Source organism: Bubalus kerabau, chromosome 4 (assembly GCF_029407905.1).
Source record: "Bubalus kerabau isolate K-KA32 ecotype Philippines breed swamp buffalo chromosome 4, PCC_UOA_SB_1v2, whole genome shotgun sequence".
NCBI classification, from domain to species: Eukaryota; Metazoa; Chordata; class Mammalia; order Artiodactyla; family Bovidae; genus Bubalus; species Bubalus kerabau.
Genome location: NC_073627.1, coordinates 104,393,351 through 104,412,649, shown reverse-complemented (window position 1 = coordinate 104,412,649; position 19,299 = coordinate 104,393,351). Strand labels below are relative to the sequence as shown.

The 19,299-nt window shown below is 37.0% G+C and overlaps 1 protein-coding gene across 8 annotated transcripts in view; it reads left to right on the top strand.

The window, feature by feature from the left end:
* RIC1 (RIC1 homolog, RAB6A GEF complex partner 1) overlaps positions 1-19,299 on the top strand; it is a 141,773-nt gene that overhangs the window by 85,179 nt on the left and 37,295 nt on the right. For 6 of the 8 annotated variants that reach the window (XM_055578140.1, XM_055578136.1, XM_055578143.1 and 3 more), the window contains 4 exons: positions 3,509-3,651; positions 3,950-4,086; positions 10,673-10,764; positions 17,568-17,656. In XM_055578140.1, coding sequence (XP_055434115.1) covers positions 3,509-3,651; positions 3,950-4,086; positions 10,673-10,764; positions 17,568-17,656 — 461 coding nt within the window. The remainder of the gene's footprint in view (positions 1-3,508; positions 3,652-3,949; positions 4,087-10,672; positions 10,765-17,567; positions 17,657-19,299) is intronic. The other 2 variants (XM_055578138.1, XM_055578137.1) reach the window with 2 other exon arrangements.

Sequence of the window (19,299 nt, the reverse complement as noted above, 5' to 3'; positions counted from 1 at the left end):
AATTTTTAATTAAAACTCTTACTGTATTTCTAACTAATAATAAATGCTAATAAATTTTACAGTTTATTCTCTATCGTCCTTTTTCCCAGGCACATAGAAAGCCCCATGTAGTATATATAGTATTTAATATTAATTAGGTAACAAACATATTTACATAATTGAGAATTGGTAATTATTAATTATATATTTCCTATTAAGAATATTTGACTAATTAGATTCCAAAATCCTATTATTCTCCTTCCAAAATCCTATTATTCTGCTTCTAAGATCCTTAATTGAATAACAACAGCAATAACAGACACCCCTGGGATATCACATAGCTGTTAGTAAAGCCCATAGAAGTTAGTGATTGGAGAGCCTCTCTCTAAAGGCATAACTTAGAGTATATTTATATGTATTCTGTGTTTACTTAAACCCAGGGTGATTTTTATTTTCAATAAAAATCAGTGCGACATACAAAGACATACATGAAAGAAAAGTGAAAGTAAAAGTCGCTCAGTCGTGTCCAACTCTTTGCGATCCCATGGACTATATAGTCCTTGAAATTCTCTAGGGCCAAATACTAGAGTGGGTAGACAGTCCCTTCTCCAGGGGATCTTCCCAAGGATACTGATTATTTGTACAGGATCTTGACATCCCCCAGATGCCCAGAATCAATCCTTTAGGTCTTTGTGAGAACAGGAATCAGTGGTGAGGGAAAACACTTGGGTGACTTGGAACAAGACCTGTTTACTAAACTATGGAAATATTCAGTACTTTAACATCTGATGTCACCCTTTAACTGAAAGTTTGTTTACTTTCAATTAAACAAGAAGGATCTATCTTTTTATATAGATTGTTTATCACGTTTGTCTCAGTTATTTTAAAGTCATTGTTAATTCCAACATCAGGATTTTTTATGAGTCAATTTACATTGATGGATTTTTGTCTTAACTCTGGATCACGTTTTCCTGTTTATTCAGATGCCTGGTCATTTTTTGTCACAGCATGGTGAACGATGGTAGAGATTCTGAATTCTGTTAACTTTGTCAAAGGAGTGTTAAGTTTTGTCTGTCAGGCAGTTAAATTACTGGAGGTTAATCTTGATCTTGTTCCTAACCATCATATGCAATGATTTTTCTAGGGACATATGAGAAAGGAAGAGAAAGAATGCAATTTGAAATAAACCTAGGCTGACTCCTACTGAATGAAGATCACTGGTAAACCAGTGACTGAAAGTGAAAGTTGCTCAGTTGTGTCCGACTCTTTGCAACCCCATGGACTATACAGTCCATGGAATTCTCCAGGCCAGAATACTGGAGTGGGTAGCCTTCTCCAGGGGATCTTCCCAACCCAGGGATCGAACCCAGGTGTCTCACACTGCAGGTGGATTTTTTACCAGTTGAGCCACCAGGGAAGCCCAAGAATACTGGAGTGGGTAGCCTATCCCGTCTCCAGCGTATCTTCCTGACTTGCATTGCAGGCAGATTCTTTACCACTGAGCTACCAGGGAAGCCCAGTGACTGCTCCACTAAATTACTTCTTTTGACATGCAGTTGTTGTTGTTCAGTCACTAAGTCATGTCTGACTCTTTGTGACCCTGTGAGCTGTAGCCCACCAGGCTTCCTTGTTTGTCACTATTTCCCAAAGTTTGCTCAAATTCATGTCCATAGAGTCAGTGACGCTAACCATCTCATTCTTTGCCACCTGCTTCTCCTTTTGCTATCAGTCTTTCCCAGCATCAGGGTCTTTTCCAGGGAGTCAGCTCTTCACTTCATGTGCTTGAAGTATTGGAGCTTCAGCATCAGCCTTTCCAATGAATATTCAGGGTTCATTTCCTTTAAGATTGACTGGTTTGATCTCCTTGCAGTAGCAGGTCTAAAACATAAAGTTTTTATATTCTATCCACCACATGCTACACATAAAAATATAAATTTGAAATAAAAGAATATATAATATTTTAAAAGATGAACTTTCTTTAAACTGGAAATTGTAATTGATTACAAATGCTCTGAAGTTCAAGAGATGGAGCTCAATAAGGGGATAATCTTTTAAAATATTTTTATAGTTGGGAAGAAAATACAGTAAATTGTTAATTATCTGAAATACATAGTAGAATAAGTCATTGGACTCCAAAGAATTGAAGGTTAAAGAAAACATTGAAAAACATTCTTTTCACCATTATGAATTAAAATATTTCTGAAGTAAACTTTTAACCTCTTAAGTATGAAAGCTAACTTAACAGTATATAATAGAGTGTATATTAGACATACATTTTTCATTCTTTCTTATACTCAATTTTTTTTATAGCATTTGATACTCTTGAGAGCTTCCTTGGTAGCTCAGACGGTAAAGTGTCTGCTTGCAATGCAGGAGGCCTGGGTTCGATCCCTGGCCCTGGAGAAGGAAATGGCAACCCACTCCAGTATTCTTGCCTGGGAAATCCTATGAACAGAGGAGCCTGGCAGGCTATAGTTCATGGGGTCGCAAAGAGTCAAACATGATTGAGCGACTGACACTTTGACTTTCACTATTCTCTTGGCTTTCTTGATGCCAAGTTTCCATTGGTTTTCTTTCTGCCAGTATCTTTGTAGCTTCATTTTTGGATTATTCCTCACTCTTGACTTTCCTCCCATAAACATTTGGTACCAGATGTAAATAACACTGCCCTCCAGGCTTGGCATTATAGGAGTAAGCAAATTAGACATTTATTGCCGTGGAAACTGTAATTGTTAAAGCTCTTTGCAAGTATTAATAAATGCTGAGCTCATACTACATAATTTATTCTCAGTACTTAGTTACCTGAGAGGTTTTCTGGAGGTAGAAACTATATTTCTTCACCTTTGAATCTTCGACAAGCATAGCGCCTGCCACAGAGCCCAGACCTAACATGAGATTCTGTGATACCTTAGAAATACTGTGGTCTGGAACTGTGTTTTCCACGACAGTAGCCACTAGTCAAATGAAGTGACTTAAATGTTAATTGTAGATAAAATAAAACTTAAAATTTAGTGTTTTTGTTATACTCATTCGGTATTTCAAATGTGCGGTCACCACACATGGCTAATGGCTACTGTGTTCAGTAGTACGAATGACAGAATATCTCCATCACTGGTGAAAGTTCTCTTGGACAGGGGTAGAGAGTGGGTACCACTATGATCCCTAGCTCTAGACTGTCATTCTATCATTAGTTCATTTTTATGGTTTCTCTGCCTCTTTCCTTTCTTCTCAGCTTCACTTATCCTTCCATCTTCTAATCTGTCATTTCAGTGTGTCTGGTTTTTAAACTCAGTCCGTCAGGTTTGTAATAATAGCAACTATGGTCTTTTTTTTTTTTCCCCAGAATTTCTGATCTAGATTGAATTATACATGGATAAACTACTGTATAGTGAAATTGTTGATAAATGGCAGTTTTATAAGTGGTTTCATGGTCTTTGCTTGAATATTCTCCAGAGCAGTTATATTCATTGCTTTCCCAGTATGCTTTTCTTAAAAGATAACTGATAAATTGCTTATTGCTTCCCTACAGTTTGCAGTCTGTGCTGGAAGATCTCCTGGTTGCTACTTCTGATGGACTTCTTCATCTTATTCACTGGGAAGGAATGACAAATGGGAGGAAAGCTATTAATCTTTGTACAGTACCCTTTTCAGTAGACCTGCAGTCATCTAGAGGTAGTAATACTTTTTACATGAGATAGAACCAGGTGTTTAATATTTTATATAATATAGTCAGATATTTTCTATGGATGAACATTGATTTTTCTACTTTGAAATTAATTGTGCAAGGGAAGAAAAGGAGAGTGAGTTGAGTGAGTGTGCATGTGTGTGTAGGAAGGAGTAGTTTGTTCAGTGTTGTTAGGTCTTCAAATTTTGACCTTTTAACTGTTCTTACATGGTTTGCAAGCAAAAGTGTAAGAGAATTAATTTACTATATTTATATTCATATTTCAAATACTTATTTTTTCATCAGCAGGTTCATTCCTGGGTTTTGCAGATGTGCACATTAGAGACATGGAATACTGTGCCACACTTGATGGATTTGCTGTTGTGTTTAATGATGGTAAAGTTGGATTTATTACACCAGTGTCAAGTAGATTTACTGCAGAGGTAGGATTTACTTTCAATGTTTGTTTTTCAGTTTTGCATTTATTAATTTTAATCTTCATTAAATCCCCCTCCAGTTTTCCTTATTTAAGATTTTAGGAGTGGTTAATTTTTTTTTATCAAAGCTATACATACAACTAGCATAAACAGACAAAGAAGTCTTAACTATACATAAACAAGGAAGTCTTTTGACATGTTAATGAAAAGTGATCGTTCCTTTACTCTCTTCTTGCCCAGTGTTCATTCTCAGAGGCAACTACTTTTTATTCCTTTATTGATTATTTTGCTGTTTATCTCCACTATTCTGAGTATTTCCTGTAGTTTTTAGTTTTTAGGCTGTGTTTATTGACTTGCTGTTGTGGAAAATGACCGTTTACTTCCCTCTTCCCTGGTCCCACAACGTCTGTAAGTTCTTCCCATCATTCCAATATAGATAATGTGATTTTGATTATATTAGTATTTGTTTCGTCATCTTGAAGAAATTTCTCTTGGATTCTTCTGGATGGATTGCTTGCTATGCATACCTTTAATACAGCTGCATGTTGGGGCTGTCCATCATCATCATCCTATGGATTCCCTATATTCCTTTACTCTTAGATCCTTTCAGAGTTAATGGTAAATATTTGATTAGTTAATGTATGAATTTGGTTGTGACAAAGACCCGGAATAAAAATTTAGATTCCTTGAAGGCTGTGTGGGATTTGGTGGGTTTGGTTGACTGTGCTCTTCATAACGTGAGCTAACTGGGTTATTTTTTTCCTCCCCACGCCTTATCCAGTCTTCTCCAAAGATGATGTACCTGGCTGGCCCAGTATTTTGGGATTTTGAGTTATGAAAGAGTTAGACTAGAGATTCCAAATTCAGGAAGTAAACTCCCACGTATCCCTATTTTCAGTGTTGTTTAGAGACCACTGAGATTTTTGTCTTGTTTTTCTCTAAAGAAAATTTTCAGTTTTCTCTTGGAGTGGAGGTAGAATATTCCTTAGCTGCTCAGAGTGGGAGGTAACCTAAGCAGACCCAGGCATTGAATAAACAGTCTTTGAACCAGTCCTGCTGCTTTTAGTTCAGCTTTTGAGAGACATTTTAATTCCCCAAGCCCTTTGTGTAACCTATAATGCAAATTTGACTGTTTTTCAAAGTGTTGCTTACTGCTAGTGAAGGACTCTACTCATACGCTTGCTTCCCAGCTTACAAAATTTTCTGATACTACCTCCCCTCCCATTCTGTCCTTGCCAACTTACACATTTGGGGTTTTAAGAGTCAGAGAAACTAAATATTCGTGTTCAGCCTACTCTCTCTTAACTGGAAAGAATTTTAAGTTTTTAAGGGTATATTTTTCTATATGGTATCAGCTTTCTCGCCTAATTTGTTTCATTCAGCATATTGCAAAAGGCAAGATTTCATTCTTCCTTATGGCTAAACACAGTTGACCCTTGAACAACATAGATTTGAACTGCACAGGTCCACTGACACCTGGATTTTTTTCAATAAATACACACTGTAGTACTCTATAATCTGCAATTAATTGAATCTACAGATGCAGACCCATGGATATGGAGGGCCAGCTGTAAAGTTGTGTGTGTATTTTCTACTGTGGGGGATAGGTACCCCTAACCCTCATGTTGTTTGATTCAACTGTATTCTGTTTTGTGTGTGTGTATGTACATATACCAAATTTTCTCTATCCATTCATCCATCAGTGAACACTTAATTGTTTCCATATTTTGGCTTTTATAAACAATGTTGCATTGAACATGGAGGTATAGTGGCTGTACAAATTTACATTGCCATCAGGAATGCACAAGGGTTCCTTTTTCTCCCATTGTCCCAGCACTTAATTATTTCTTGTCTTTTTGATAACAACCATTCTTACAGGTGTAAGGTAACATCTCATTGTGGTTTTGATGATGCATTTCTCTTATATTAGTGGTGTTGAGCATCTTTTCAGGTACTTTTTGGGTATCCTTACGGTCCCACCACTTCATGGGAAATAGATGGGGAAACAGTGGAAACAGTGTCAGACTTTACTTTTCTGGGCTCCAAAATCACTGCAGATGGTGACTGCAGCCATGAAATTAAAAGAAGCTTACTCCTTGGAAGGAAAGTTATGACCAACCTAGATAGCATATTCAAAAGCAGAGACATTAGTTTGCCAACAAAGGTTCGTCTAGTCAAGGCTATGGTTTTTCCTGTGGTCATGTATGGATGTGAGAGTTGGACTGTGAAGAAGGCTGAGTGCCAAAGAATTGATGCTTTTGAACTGTGGTGTTGGAGAAGACTGTTGAGAGTCCCTTGGACTGCAAGGAGATCCAACCAGTACATTCTGAAGGAGATCAGCCCTGGGATTTCTTTGGAAGGAGTGATGCTAAAGCTGAAACTCCAGTACTTTGGCCACCTCATGGGAAGAGTTGATTCATTGGAAAAGACTCTGATGCTGGGAGGGATTGGGGGCAAGAGGAGAAGGGTACGACAGAGGATGAGATGGCTGGATGGCATCACTGACTCGATGGACGTGAGTCTGAGTGAACTCCGGGAGTTGGTGATGGACAGGGAGGCCTGGCGTGCTGCGATTCATGGGGTTGCAAAAGAGTTGGACACGACTGAGCGACTGATCTGATCTGATGTGTTCTTTAGAGAAATGTCTGTTCAGATCATCTGCCCCTTTTTTTAATCGCTTTTTTTGTTATTAAATACATGAGTTCTTTATATATTTTGAATATAACCTTTTGTCACCTATGTGATCTGCCAATATTTTCTCCCATTCAGTAGACTGCCTTTTCATTTTGTTGACATATGTTTGGGATTTAAATTTATTTCCTGAAAATAAACATGTTAGAGCTGGAAGGTAATTGACTCATTTCTGAATATCAGCTTTTATTAGTATTTGGTTAAAGAAAATTTTCTAGTAATTTAAGGATTTAAATAATGAAAAGTAAGGAAGTTATAAGTAGAAAATATAAGTTACATGAAAACATTATATATGTATTACTGGTAATTGGGAAATACTCTAATGGTGTATTTATATTAGAAATTATTTAAGTTATTATATTAACTTATTATATATTATTATATATATTTTTATATATATTATATATATAATTATATAATTATATATTAATTATATAATAATTAGAAATTATTATAAAAACTCCTGTTTGGCATTCTATAATGGCTGTACAAATTTACAGCCACTATACAGTATACACATCTATATACACATCATATACACACACACACACACACACACACACACATACACTACATATAACTTACAGTATACACTGTAAAAATACAGTAGACACATCTATTAAAATATGTCAGACTATGCCACTCCTCTGCTCAGAACCCTTTAGTAAGACTAGAGTTTTAGGACAAAACCTGCTGGGGTCAACTAGAAAAGCTGAGAAGAAATAATTTTTTTAATGTGCTTAAAGGCTTTGGAGAGCTAACAGAACAGTAAGGAATTAAGAGGCTAGGGGAGGCCAGAGGTGCAGTGAGCTAAAATGAGCAATGAGCAAACAAGACTGTATGCAACAACATGGATGAATCTCACAAAAATATTCAGTGGAAACAGCCAGACACAAAAAAGTATGTGCTGTGATTCTATTTTACATAAAGCAGAAGGAAATCTTAAAACCTAGGCAGCTCTGAATTAGAGTTTGTATGAGTGCATGTTTAAGTGTTAATAGTTTAAAGGAAAAGAAGAAAGTGATTACCATGTAAGTCTGGATATTGGTTACTTTTGTGGTTGGGGTGAGGGTATATTGATCAGGAGTGACACTATTGGGAGACTTTTGGTACTGGTAATTCCTAGCTGAGTGGTAATTTCACAAGTGTTTCCTTTGTGATATTATGATGTACATTTTTGGTTTTGGTATTTTTTTAATGTATCATATTATAATTCATAATAGAAAGGATTAAAAAAATTAAAGACTCTCCAAATGACTCCCTATATATGAAATGGAGAAAAAGTCGAAGATCTCATCATGGTGGCTTTCAAAGCCCTATAAATCTGGCCTGCTATTTCATCCGTTACCTCCTTTACTACTTCTTCCCTTATTCTACTCCACTCCAGCCACACAAGTTTCTTTTATCTTTGAACATGCCAGAAATGCTGCTGTGACAGGGCCTTTCTGTTGCTCTATCTCTTTCAGTACTTTCCTTGAGAGGCACCTTCGTCATAGGGAAAATAGTTTAATATTACATCCTTCCCCCATACACTCTCTTCTCCATAATTGTTTTATTATTTTTTTTGTAGCATTTACCAACTTTCTGCGTAATACTGTACAATTTTTTAAACTTGTCAGTCTCTTAACAAATGTAAGGCAGGGACACAGCTGAGGATTTTAGTATGTTTGAATATCTGCAGTATCCTCAGTATCTAGAGCAGCATCTGGTGAATAGTGGGTGCCTGGAAGACTTTTATGGTAGGGATGAATGAATGAATTCCAGTCTAGACAGTAGTCCAAAGAAATAAAGCTCATTGCTCTCTTTTGCCATTTTCCATTATCTGAAGTATAGTTTTATTATTAAAGTAAAATAAATAAAATTCCTATAAAGAAGCAAACATTTCATATTTAGATAGTAGATTGTATAGTTTATTTAGGAATTTTTTTAAATCTATAGTATTATATTTTGAACAGCTTAATTATATCGGATCATCTAATGTTTACTGTTGTGAGAATCCAAAAATAAAGTGCTGTATTGTAGCGTGCTAATTTTTGTGCTTACTAAACTAGCAGTCATGGTGACCTTTACCTTAGAATATATGATCTAAGATGCCCTTGATCTGACAAATAAAAACAGACAGTAGAGTTGAATCTATTCTGTGTCTGTATTCAAAATTAAGTAGTATATAAAGCTTAATAATAATGTCATTCATTCATTGAAGCTTATTTAACTTGTTGAATTCCAGGCATTATATTAAGTGGGTTACATGTATTGAATATATCTACTCCCATTTAAACTTCAAAACACTCTAAGAGGTAATTACAGAAAAGAAAACTGCAGCTTGAAAATGTCACAAAGTCATTTTTACAAGTGAGTGGTAGATCTGAGATGTAATGTTAGGCTGCCATATACCATGCTATTATACTATAAAGCAAAAGAGTAAAAGAGAATAGTAAGCAATTGACAAATCATTAATCACTTCTAAAGAATGTCATTGTTGTTCAGCCCCTGAGTCATGTCCGACTCTTCAAGACCCTAAGGACTGCAGCACACCAGGCTTCCTTGTCCCTCACCATCTCCTGGAGTTTGCCGAAGATCATGTCCATTGAATCAGTGATGCCATCCAACCATCTCATCCTCTGTCACCCTCTTCTCCTTCTGCCTTCAGTCTTTGCCAGCATCAGGGTCTTTTCCAGTTGAGTCAGCTGTTTGCATCAGGTGGCCATAGTATTGGAGTTTCAGTTTCAGCACCAGTCCTTCCAAAGAGTATTCAGGGTTGATTTCCTTTAAGATTGACCAGTTTGATCTCCTTGCTTTCCAAGGGACTCTTAAGAGTCTTCTCCAGCACCACAATTCAAAGCATCAATTCTTCAGCACTCTGCCTTCTTTATTGTCCAGCTCTCACATTGGTACATGACTACTGGAAAGACCATAGCCTTGATTATAAGGGACCTTTGTTGGCAAAGTGATGTCTTTGCTTTTTAACATACTGATTACATTTGTCATGGCTTTCCTACCAAGAAGCAATCGTCTTCTAATTTCATAGCGGCAATCACCATCTGCAGTGATTTTTAGAGCCTAAGAAGAGGAACTCTGTCGCTGCTTCCACCTTTTCCCCTTCTGTTTGCCATGAAGTGATAAGACTGGATGCCATGATCTTAGTTTTTTTTAATATTGAGTTTTAAGCTGGCGTTTTCACTCGACTCCTTCACCTTCATCAAGAGGCTGTTTAGTTCCTCTTTGCTTTCTGCCATTAGAGTGGTGTCATCCACATATCTGAGATTGTTGATATTTCTCCCGACAGTCTTGATTCCAGCTTGTAATTCATCCAGCCTGGCATTTTGCATGATGTGCTCTGTGTATAAGTTAAATAAACGGGGTGACAATAAACAGCCTTGTCATACTCCTTTCTCTGTCCTGAGCCATTCAGTTATTCCGTACAGGATTCTGTTACTTCTTGACCCCCATACAGGTTTCTCAAGAGACGAGATAGACCAAATAAAATTGACTAATTCCCATTGCTTGGGAAAGTTAAACACTATGTGCTAAGTGGGAAGAAGAATAATAGTGAGCAAGTTAGATGCAGTTTCTACCATCAAGAGGTTTACTTTTTAATAGGAAAATTGTCTTCAATTAATTTGAATTTAGAGATCAGATATCCCATCTTTTAGTGTTTTATAAATGAATTAGCAATGGACTGAGCTCATCTGGAAATATTTATTAAACCAGTTAATGAAATTGAGATTTTAAGGGAAAAAATCCAGATGGTAGTCCTGATGGGATGTTTTCCTATCCAGATGAAACCATATAAAGAACCATATAAAACCTTACGAAATTATGTTTACTGAAGGGGAATTATGTTAATTGAAGTATATTTGGAGAACACATTTTAAATCTTAACTATTTTTCTTAATTTTAGCAGCTTCATGGAGTTTGGCCACAAGATGTCATTGATGGAACTTGTGTAGCAGTAAATAACAAGTATCGACTGATGGCATTTGGTTGTGCGAGGTAATAAATGTAGATGCCTGTATTTTAAGACTTATTTGCCAAAAATAATTTTTTTTAAAAACATAAGATGTTCTTATTAACACTTAGGAACTTTGTTGTGCCTTTTATAATTTATGAATCAACCTTAATATAAAATGTAAAAGTATTTTAATTGAAGCAAGCAAATATAAAGGGTTTTGGAGATTAGGTGTTTTAATTGGTGAGCTTTTTTTCAGTGGTAGGAAATTGAGTCACAAGTTAAGGTTAAATCAGTTAAAATTTAGATTCTTTATTGTTTTAAATAACATCAGGAGGAGGTTTTATTTTCGGCTGTGCTGGGTCTTCAGTTGCTGTGCAGGATTTTCTCTAGTTGTGGTGAGCGGGGGCCACTGGACTTCTCATTGCAGATGGCTTCTCTTGTTGTGGAGCACAGGCTCTAGGGGGCACAAGTTTCAATAGTTGTGGCACATGGGCTTGGCTCCTGAGATCTAGAGTTATGGCACATGGGCTTGGTTGCTCCACAGCATGTAGAAGCCTCCTGGACCAGAGATCAAACCTGTGTCTGCTGCAGGTGGATTCTTTACCTCTGAGCCACCAGGGAAGCTCCTAATCCTTTCTTTTTAAGACAGCAGTGTTGACTTGCCTTTGAGTTAGTGAGTGTGCCTTAGTTAACAAGCAAATTTAAAGCTCATTTGTAAAATCATTTTCTTGCCTTGATTCAAATAATGAAGGTTTTCAAAGTAAAATTGAATGCCAGTTCATTTTTAAAATAGCCTTACAGAAGATTCAGATTTTTCTATTTCTTCCTCAGTCATTTTGGCAAGTTATATTTTTCTAGGAATTGGTTTCTTTCATGTACACTGTCAAATTTATTGACATAGAACTTATAATACCCTTTGTAATTTTCATATTATAAAATAAAAACAAATGGGGAAGTGTGTAATCAAGATAGTCACAGTTTTACAAATAATTATAATACAAGCATCCATCTTATCACAACTTGGTCAAGAAATAGAACATTGCTAGCCAGTATAAATTTTATCACTCCTACTTCCTAATCATGTCTCCCAGTCCCTTCCTAATTCATTTTCTCTTAGACACACAGTCTTTAATCAAATGCATGGGTAAATTAATGATAAATCCTCAATAAGATCTAAAACTCATTCATATTCAGACTAACCTAATTGCCACCAAATTTCCTTTATATCTCTTTTTTTTTAGTCAGAATCATTCAAAATTCATGAATTATATTTGGTTATCATTTCTCTTTAGTTACCTTTTGCCTATAAAAATTCTTAGTACAAAAGTAATCGTGGTTTCGGATGATGAATTTTAAATCATTATAACTAGGCTCACACACATCTGTATTAATAAAAATAGGAAACATTACAATCAACACATTTTTGCCAGAGAGAAATAAGTTTATTTCTGTGGTGTAAAAATCTGTGCTTCATAATTTGATAAACACTTGGAAAGCATTTTCTGTGTCCTGCTGGTTGTGGAAGCATTTTCCCTGCAAAAAAGTTGAGCTGCTTGAAGTAGTAGTAGTCGGTTGGGGAGAGGTCAGATGAATATGGTGGATGAGGCAAAACTTTATAGCCCAATTCATTCATCTATTGAAGCATTGATTGTGTGACATGTGGAAGAATTGGGCACATTCTATTGACCAGTGCTGGCTGCAAGCATTGCAGTTTTCAGTGCATCAGCGCAGCTCATTGATTTGCTGCGCATATTTCTCAGGCGTAGTAGTTTCGCTGGGATTTGGAAAGCTGTAGTGGATCAGACCACCAAACACTGACCATGACTATTTTTTTTGGTACAAGCTTGGCTTTGGAAAGTGCTTTGGAGCTTCTCAGTTCAGCCACTGAGCTGATCATCGCCAGTTGATATGTAAAATCCACTTTTTGTTGCATGTCACAATCTGATCTAGAAATAGTTCATTGTTGCATAGAATAAGAGAAGATGATGCTTCAAAATGATGATTTTTTGATTTGTGGTCAGCTTATGAGGCACCCACTTACCGAGCTTTTTCATCTTTGCAGAAAGTGCTTCAAATGCCAAATGACTGTAGAACGGTCGATGTTGAGTTCTTTGGCAACTTCTAGTTACAAGAGGATCAGCTTTGATGATCCTCTCGGTTGTTGTCAAATTCTAATGGCTGGCCACTGCACTTCTCCTCTTCAGGGCTCGCATCTCGTTTGCAAAACTAATTGAACCACCACTGCCCCGTATGTTCATTAGCGGTTTCTGGGCCAAATGCGTTGTTGATGTTACTAGTTATCTCTGCTGCTTTGTAACCCATTTTGAACTTAAATAAGAAAATCCCTCAAATTTGCTTTTTGTCTAACATCATTTCCCTAGTGTAAAATAAATATAAACAGCAAGTAATAAGTCATTAGCAAAAAAAAACATAAAGCGAGAAATGCCCATTAAAATGATGTATAACATAACCACATTTATTTAAGAATATATTCCAGTATCAAACAGCAAAGTTCAGCAGTGCAAAATTGCAGTTACTTTTGTGCCAACCTATAATGTCTTTGTTATTTTTATGACGTTAACTTTTTTTTTAAGAGTCTAGGTCAGTTGTTTACAGAATATCCTACATTCTAAAGTCTCTTGTTATGTTTTCTCATAATGACATTTAATTACTTTCTGTAACACCTGTTTGAACCTTGAAGGTGGTTCTTACTGAACCATTACAGTCAAATGAGTAGGAAGCTCACAGATAGGAACAGTGGTGGGTGTGCACTTCTACATCATCTGCATTCAGCGCTAGCACCCAGGGTTCTAGCAAGGCCAGATTAGAATCCAGGATTTCAACCCTTCTTCCAGGATGAAAATGGAATCTTGGCCTTCAGTCTTTTAGTCACCTCGGTTTTCATGAATTGGGGCAGAATCAGCCCTTCTTACGGCATGATCGTGGGTTGGGATGAAATTTTTGTGATTATAGCTACGTGACATATCCTACTAGTGGCTTCTAGCCCTGATCTCTTAGTACTTACCTTGAACAATAATCTGTCTGTAGCTGGTGTCCTTAGAGTTCTCTAGAAAGTCACTGTCTTTTAGGATACCAGTTTAAAACCTTATTCTTACCCTTGTATTTAAGGTTTGATTAGATTCTAGTTAGACATTTTTGTCATAGGTGATGTTTTGTACTTCCTGTGACATCATGTAGCAATAGCATCAAGCTGTCTCAATATTGATGAACTAAATTGATTACTTACAGTGATAATAGCTACATATATCGTTATTATATGTTTTTTTGCTTTGAGATTAGTAAGTAGTTTTTTAATAAAATAATTTTGGGCTTATGAGAAATGGAAAGAAAAATAAAGAATATAGGCACTATAAATACTTAAATTGTCAATCTTTTGTAATTATTAACACCTACTTCTTATATTAGAGATATCTGGATTCCTCACTGACTTATTAGAGCTCAGCAACCCAGAGTTAGCACTTGATAATTTTAGATGCAAAGCAAAAACAATACCTGCTAGCCACTTAGTGCTGTCTCTCTGCAAGGTAGCTAATTGGGCAGGCATAGATGTTCCAGGCATTTGTCTTCTGACAGGTTGAAATAACAGATCAGATTTTCTCTCCCACCTGAAATAGTCAAGAAAATGGACAAAGAGATGAAACAGATATTTCGAATTCAAGACATAGGACATCAGGCAACAAAGGACAGTGGTCCCTGAGAGATGAGAATCTAAATTAAAAAAAAAAAAAAAAAACAACTCTTCAACTGTCCCAGTTTTAATTTCTTTGAGAGAGTTTCCAGCACGTGGATGGGGAGACAGAGCCTGGTAGATTCCCTGGACTGAGTGTGTGCAAATGAAAGTCTGGGAGACCAAAGCAGCAGGGGATCACAGACCAGACACCAGAGAGGAGAGAGTGGCACAAAGAGAGAACTCCAGAAAGCTATGGAGGGTTTCTTTTGAGTATTAAATTGAAATGTGGAAGATAAAAGACCCAAATCAAATATTACAGAAGAAAAGATTAATATACTTGAAGAACATAGCAAGAGAAAGGATACAAAATGAAACAGAAAAAAAAAGGAATTTAAAAACAGAGCATCAGGGAGCTATGGGCCTTTAAGCGGCCTGTTATTGCAGGTGTTTTATTTAGTCCCATTCTGATCCTTAAGAAGAGTTAGGCCTGGCTGGAAACCAATCAGAGCTGCTGTGAGGAGACCGTCTGACTTCTCCTACCTTGAAGGAGTACACATTAGGGTCAGAACATTCTGGCAGTCGTATGCTTGGTGTCATCCTGGTGTGTGCAGAAGCAGCTTTGGGTTTAAATCATTTTAAAAACAACATTGATGTTAAATTTTGCCCTGAGAATAGCCATGTAAGGAGAAATGGTGTTTTTTATGATTATTGTAGTTCAATTTTGAAATGTAGCCTAGATGTAATATAAAAATTCTTTTGGTTTCTGGCCCTTTGTAACAGTTTGACCCTTGTAAAAAAAATTTTTTAACAGAGCCATAACACATACCATAGATTCACGAGTATGTATAAAGATAGGTTCGATAAAGGACAGAAATGGTATGGACCTAACAGAAGCAGAGGATATTAAGAAGAGATGGCAAGAATACACAGAAGAACTGTACAAAAAAGATCTTCACGACCCAGATAATCACGATGGTGTGATCACTCACCTAGAGCCAGACATCCTGGAATGTGAAGTCAAGTGGGCCTTAGAAAGCATCACTATGAACAAAGCTAGTGGAGGTGATGGAATTCCAGTTGAGCTATTCCAAATCCTGAAAGATGATGCTGTAAAAGTGCTGCACTCAATATGCCAGCAAATTTGGAAAACTCAGCAGTGGCCACAGGACTGGAAAAGGTCAGTTTTCATTCCAATCCCAAAGAAAGGCAATGCAAAGAATGCTCATACTACTGCACAATTGCACTCATCTCACACGCTAGTAAAGTAATGTTCAAAATTCTCCAAGCCAGGCTTCAGCAATATGTGAACCGTAAACTTCCTGATGTTCAAGCTGGTTTTAGAAAAGGCAGAGGAACCAGAGATCAAATTGCCAACATCCGCTGGATCATGGAAAAAGCAAGAGAGTTCCAGAAAACATCTATTTCTGCTTCATTGACTATGCCAAAGCCTTTGATTGTGTGGATCACAATAAACTGTGGAAAATTCTGAAAGAGATGGGAATACCAGACCACCTGACCTGCCTCTTGAGAAATCTGTATGCAGGTCAGGAAGCAAGAGTTAGAACTGGACATGGAACAGCAGACTGGTTCCAAATAGGAAAAGGAGTACATCAAGGCTGTATATTGTCACCCTGTTTATTTAATTTCTATGCAGAGTACATCATGAGAAATGCTGGACTGGAAGAAACACAAGCTGGAATCAAGATTGCCGGGAGAAATATCAATAACCTCAGATATGCAGATGACACCACCCTTATGGCAGAAAGTGAAGAGGAACTAAAAATAAAAAGCCTCTTGATGAAGGTAAAAGTGGAGAGTGAAAAAGTTGGCTTAAAGCTCAACATTCAGAAAATGAAGATCATGGCATCTGGTCCCATCACTTTATGGGAAATAGATGGGGAAACAGTGGAAACAGTGTCAGACTGGATTTTTCTGGGCTCCAAAATCACTGCAGATGGTGACTGCAGCCATGAAATTAAAAGACGCTTACTCCTTGGAAGGAAAGTTATGACCAACCTAGATAGCATATTCAAAAGCTGAGACATTACTTTGCCAACAAAGATTCGTCTAGTCAAGACTATGGTTTTTCCTGTGGTCATGTATGGATGTGAGAGTTGGACTGTGAAGAAGGCTGAGTGCCAAAGAATTGATGCTTTTGAACTGTGGTGTTGGAGAAGACTCTTGAGAGTCCCTTGGACTGCAAGGAGATCCAACCAGTCCATCCTAAAGGAGATCAGTCCTGGGATTTCTTTGGAAGGAATGATGCTAAAGTTGAAACTCCAGTACTTTGGCCACCTCATGCGAAGAGTTGACTCATTGGAAAAGACTCTGATGCTGGGAGGGATTGGGGGCAAGAGGAGAAGGGGACGACAGAGGATGAGATGGCTGGCTGGCATCACTGACTTGATGGACGTGAGTCTGAGAGAACTCCGGGAGTTGGTGATGGACAGGGAGGCCTGGCGTGCTGCGATTCATGGGGTCGCAAAGAGTCGGACACAACTGAGCAACTGATCTGATCTGATAATGTATACATACAAAAAATAATATAAAATGAAAAATAGCATATTACCAGTATTGAACTGATGAAACCCCTACTTCCTCCTCTTCTGTGAAACATTCTTCTTTCTACCAGGGCAGTTACTAATCTGGAACTTGTGTGCACTAGCTCTTTGTGTATTTTTACCACGAATGTATTTCACTACTATGTTTTGGATGTTTTTCACAGTATAGAAATGAAATTATACTATTTATATAGATATATAGATAAATGGGTAGGTAGAGACAGATGCTGTCCATTTTAAGGTATAGGACAAAAATTCATTTTCAGTTCTATATGGTATACTATTATATGAATATACCACAGTTTCTCTTCCCTTTGTCATTGCTGGACATGTGGATGGTTGGCATTTCTTTGCACTTACAGTCTTACAATGAACATTGTATATGTCACAAAGACAAGGATATTTCTGGGGTATATCTATAGGTGAAATCACTAGACTGTAGAATATGCATTTGTTTCAGATTATGAGATGACTGTAAATTATTTACAAAATGGTTGTGTTCTAGTTTACACTCCTATCAGCAGAACATATTTCCATAATCATGTTTTTTATATTTGTCTTTTTACACTGAAAGTCTTTTTGATTTTCACAGTGGTTCTGTACAGGTTTATACGATAGATAACACCACTGGAGCCATGCAGCTGTCTCATAAACTAGAATTAACAGCAAAACAGTATCCTGGTGAGTCCTCTTCTTTTTTTTTTCCCCTTTCTTCTTAATTACAGATAATATGTGTAGTGAGTTTTGATTTGAATTAGATGATGGATGCCAAAGGCCAAGTATTACTAAAACATGTAACAGCAATTCTCTCTGACTCAAGGATTTCTACTAGAGTCTCCTGGGAGACCTCTTTTATCTTCCATTTAGTTTTCTTTATCCTCACTTAGTTGTAGCCTCTATGTTGCTTGTCTGGGCTTTGCTTTAGACTCTTTCCTAATTTCATTGCCTCTGTTATTTTATGCCTTCATTTCCATTTAGTCATTCAACAAGTAATTATTGAGTACATACTATAGGCCAGACATTGTTCTAAATGCTGGTACACAGTAGTGAACAAAACAAAAAGTCTCTCTTGGAACTCCCTTTGTGACTCTTAGGTGAATTCTGTCCACTGGAGTAAGTGTAAAATCTGTTATTATTGGAAATGTTTTTGACTGAAACTAATAGAAAACCCAACTTACTATCCCTTAAACAAATAGTATTTATTCTCTATAATGGCAAGAAATCCAAAGGTAAGCTGCTATTGGCATTCGTTTGGCCTTTTCTTTCATGATCACAGGTTAACTTCTAAGGCCCAACTGTTACTTCTTGAGTCAAGAAGAAAGGAGGAAAGAAAGCATATGTATGTTTTCTGATCAGGAAAGCAGAAACTAGATTGAAACGAGTTTTTGCTGAGAGGATATCTGTTTGTTTCTTCCAGTCACCTGGGAAAACTACATTAGTCTTGAAGCCTTTGCATTATATTCTCTGTTTGAGATTTTTTTCATTTTTGAATCCTACAAGTTACACAGATTATAGATGAGCCTGAGGACTGGCTTGTGGTTGCAGATTCTCAGGGGAGCTTCTTTATTTTCCATTCAATACCATTGGCAAAAACAGGAAAGTGCTCCTTGCTGTTTTTTTCACCTTCTATGTGGTATAGTTTATTTCTCACTCTCCCTTGAACATGACATTGTATTCTCAGCATTACATGGGTATCTTCTATTCCCCGTCTTGACCAAGTTCTGAGTTTTATCTTCTGTTCCTCATGTGTTGAGAGTCATCATAGGTGAAAGTCAGGTCTCTAGGTTTTGGCAGAAAAATTCAGGGCAACAGCAGTTTGTACACTCACTTACCTCCCAGTGTTTTTTAATATTTTGAAATATTTAAGTATTCTGTTTAACATTTTACTTGTTGCAGTGTGGAGAGTCATTCCAGCTATCAAATTTGCTATATTGCCAGAAATAGAAATTAGTTCCTTAAGTTTTTATCACTCTAATTGCATAGCTTTTAAAGTTTGCTTTTTTTTTTCTTATTTCCTAAAGAGTTTTTGCTGCAACTGGCAAGAACAGGGTGTTGTGTATTTTGATTGTGTTTTCTAGCCCTTTTATCTGTTTCTTTTTTATCCATACTGTTGATGTGATGTCCAGTGCAATAACCACATGTGGTTATTTAAATGAAACTAAAAGAAAATCAAAACATTTCTTAGTTGCCTCAGTCAGTTTAGTCGCTCAGTCGTGTCTGACTCTTGGCGACCCCGTGGACTGCAGCACGCCGGGCTTCCCAGTCCATCACAACTTTCCGGAGATTGCTCAAGTTCATATCCATCGAGTTGGCAGTGCCATCCA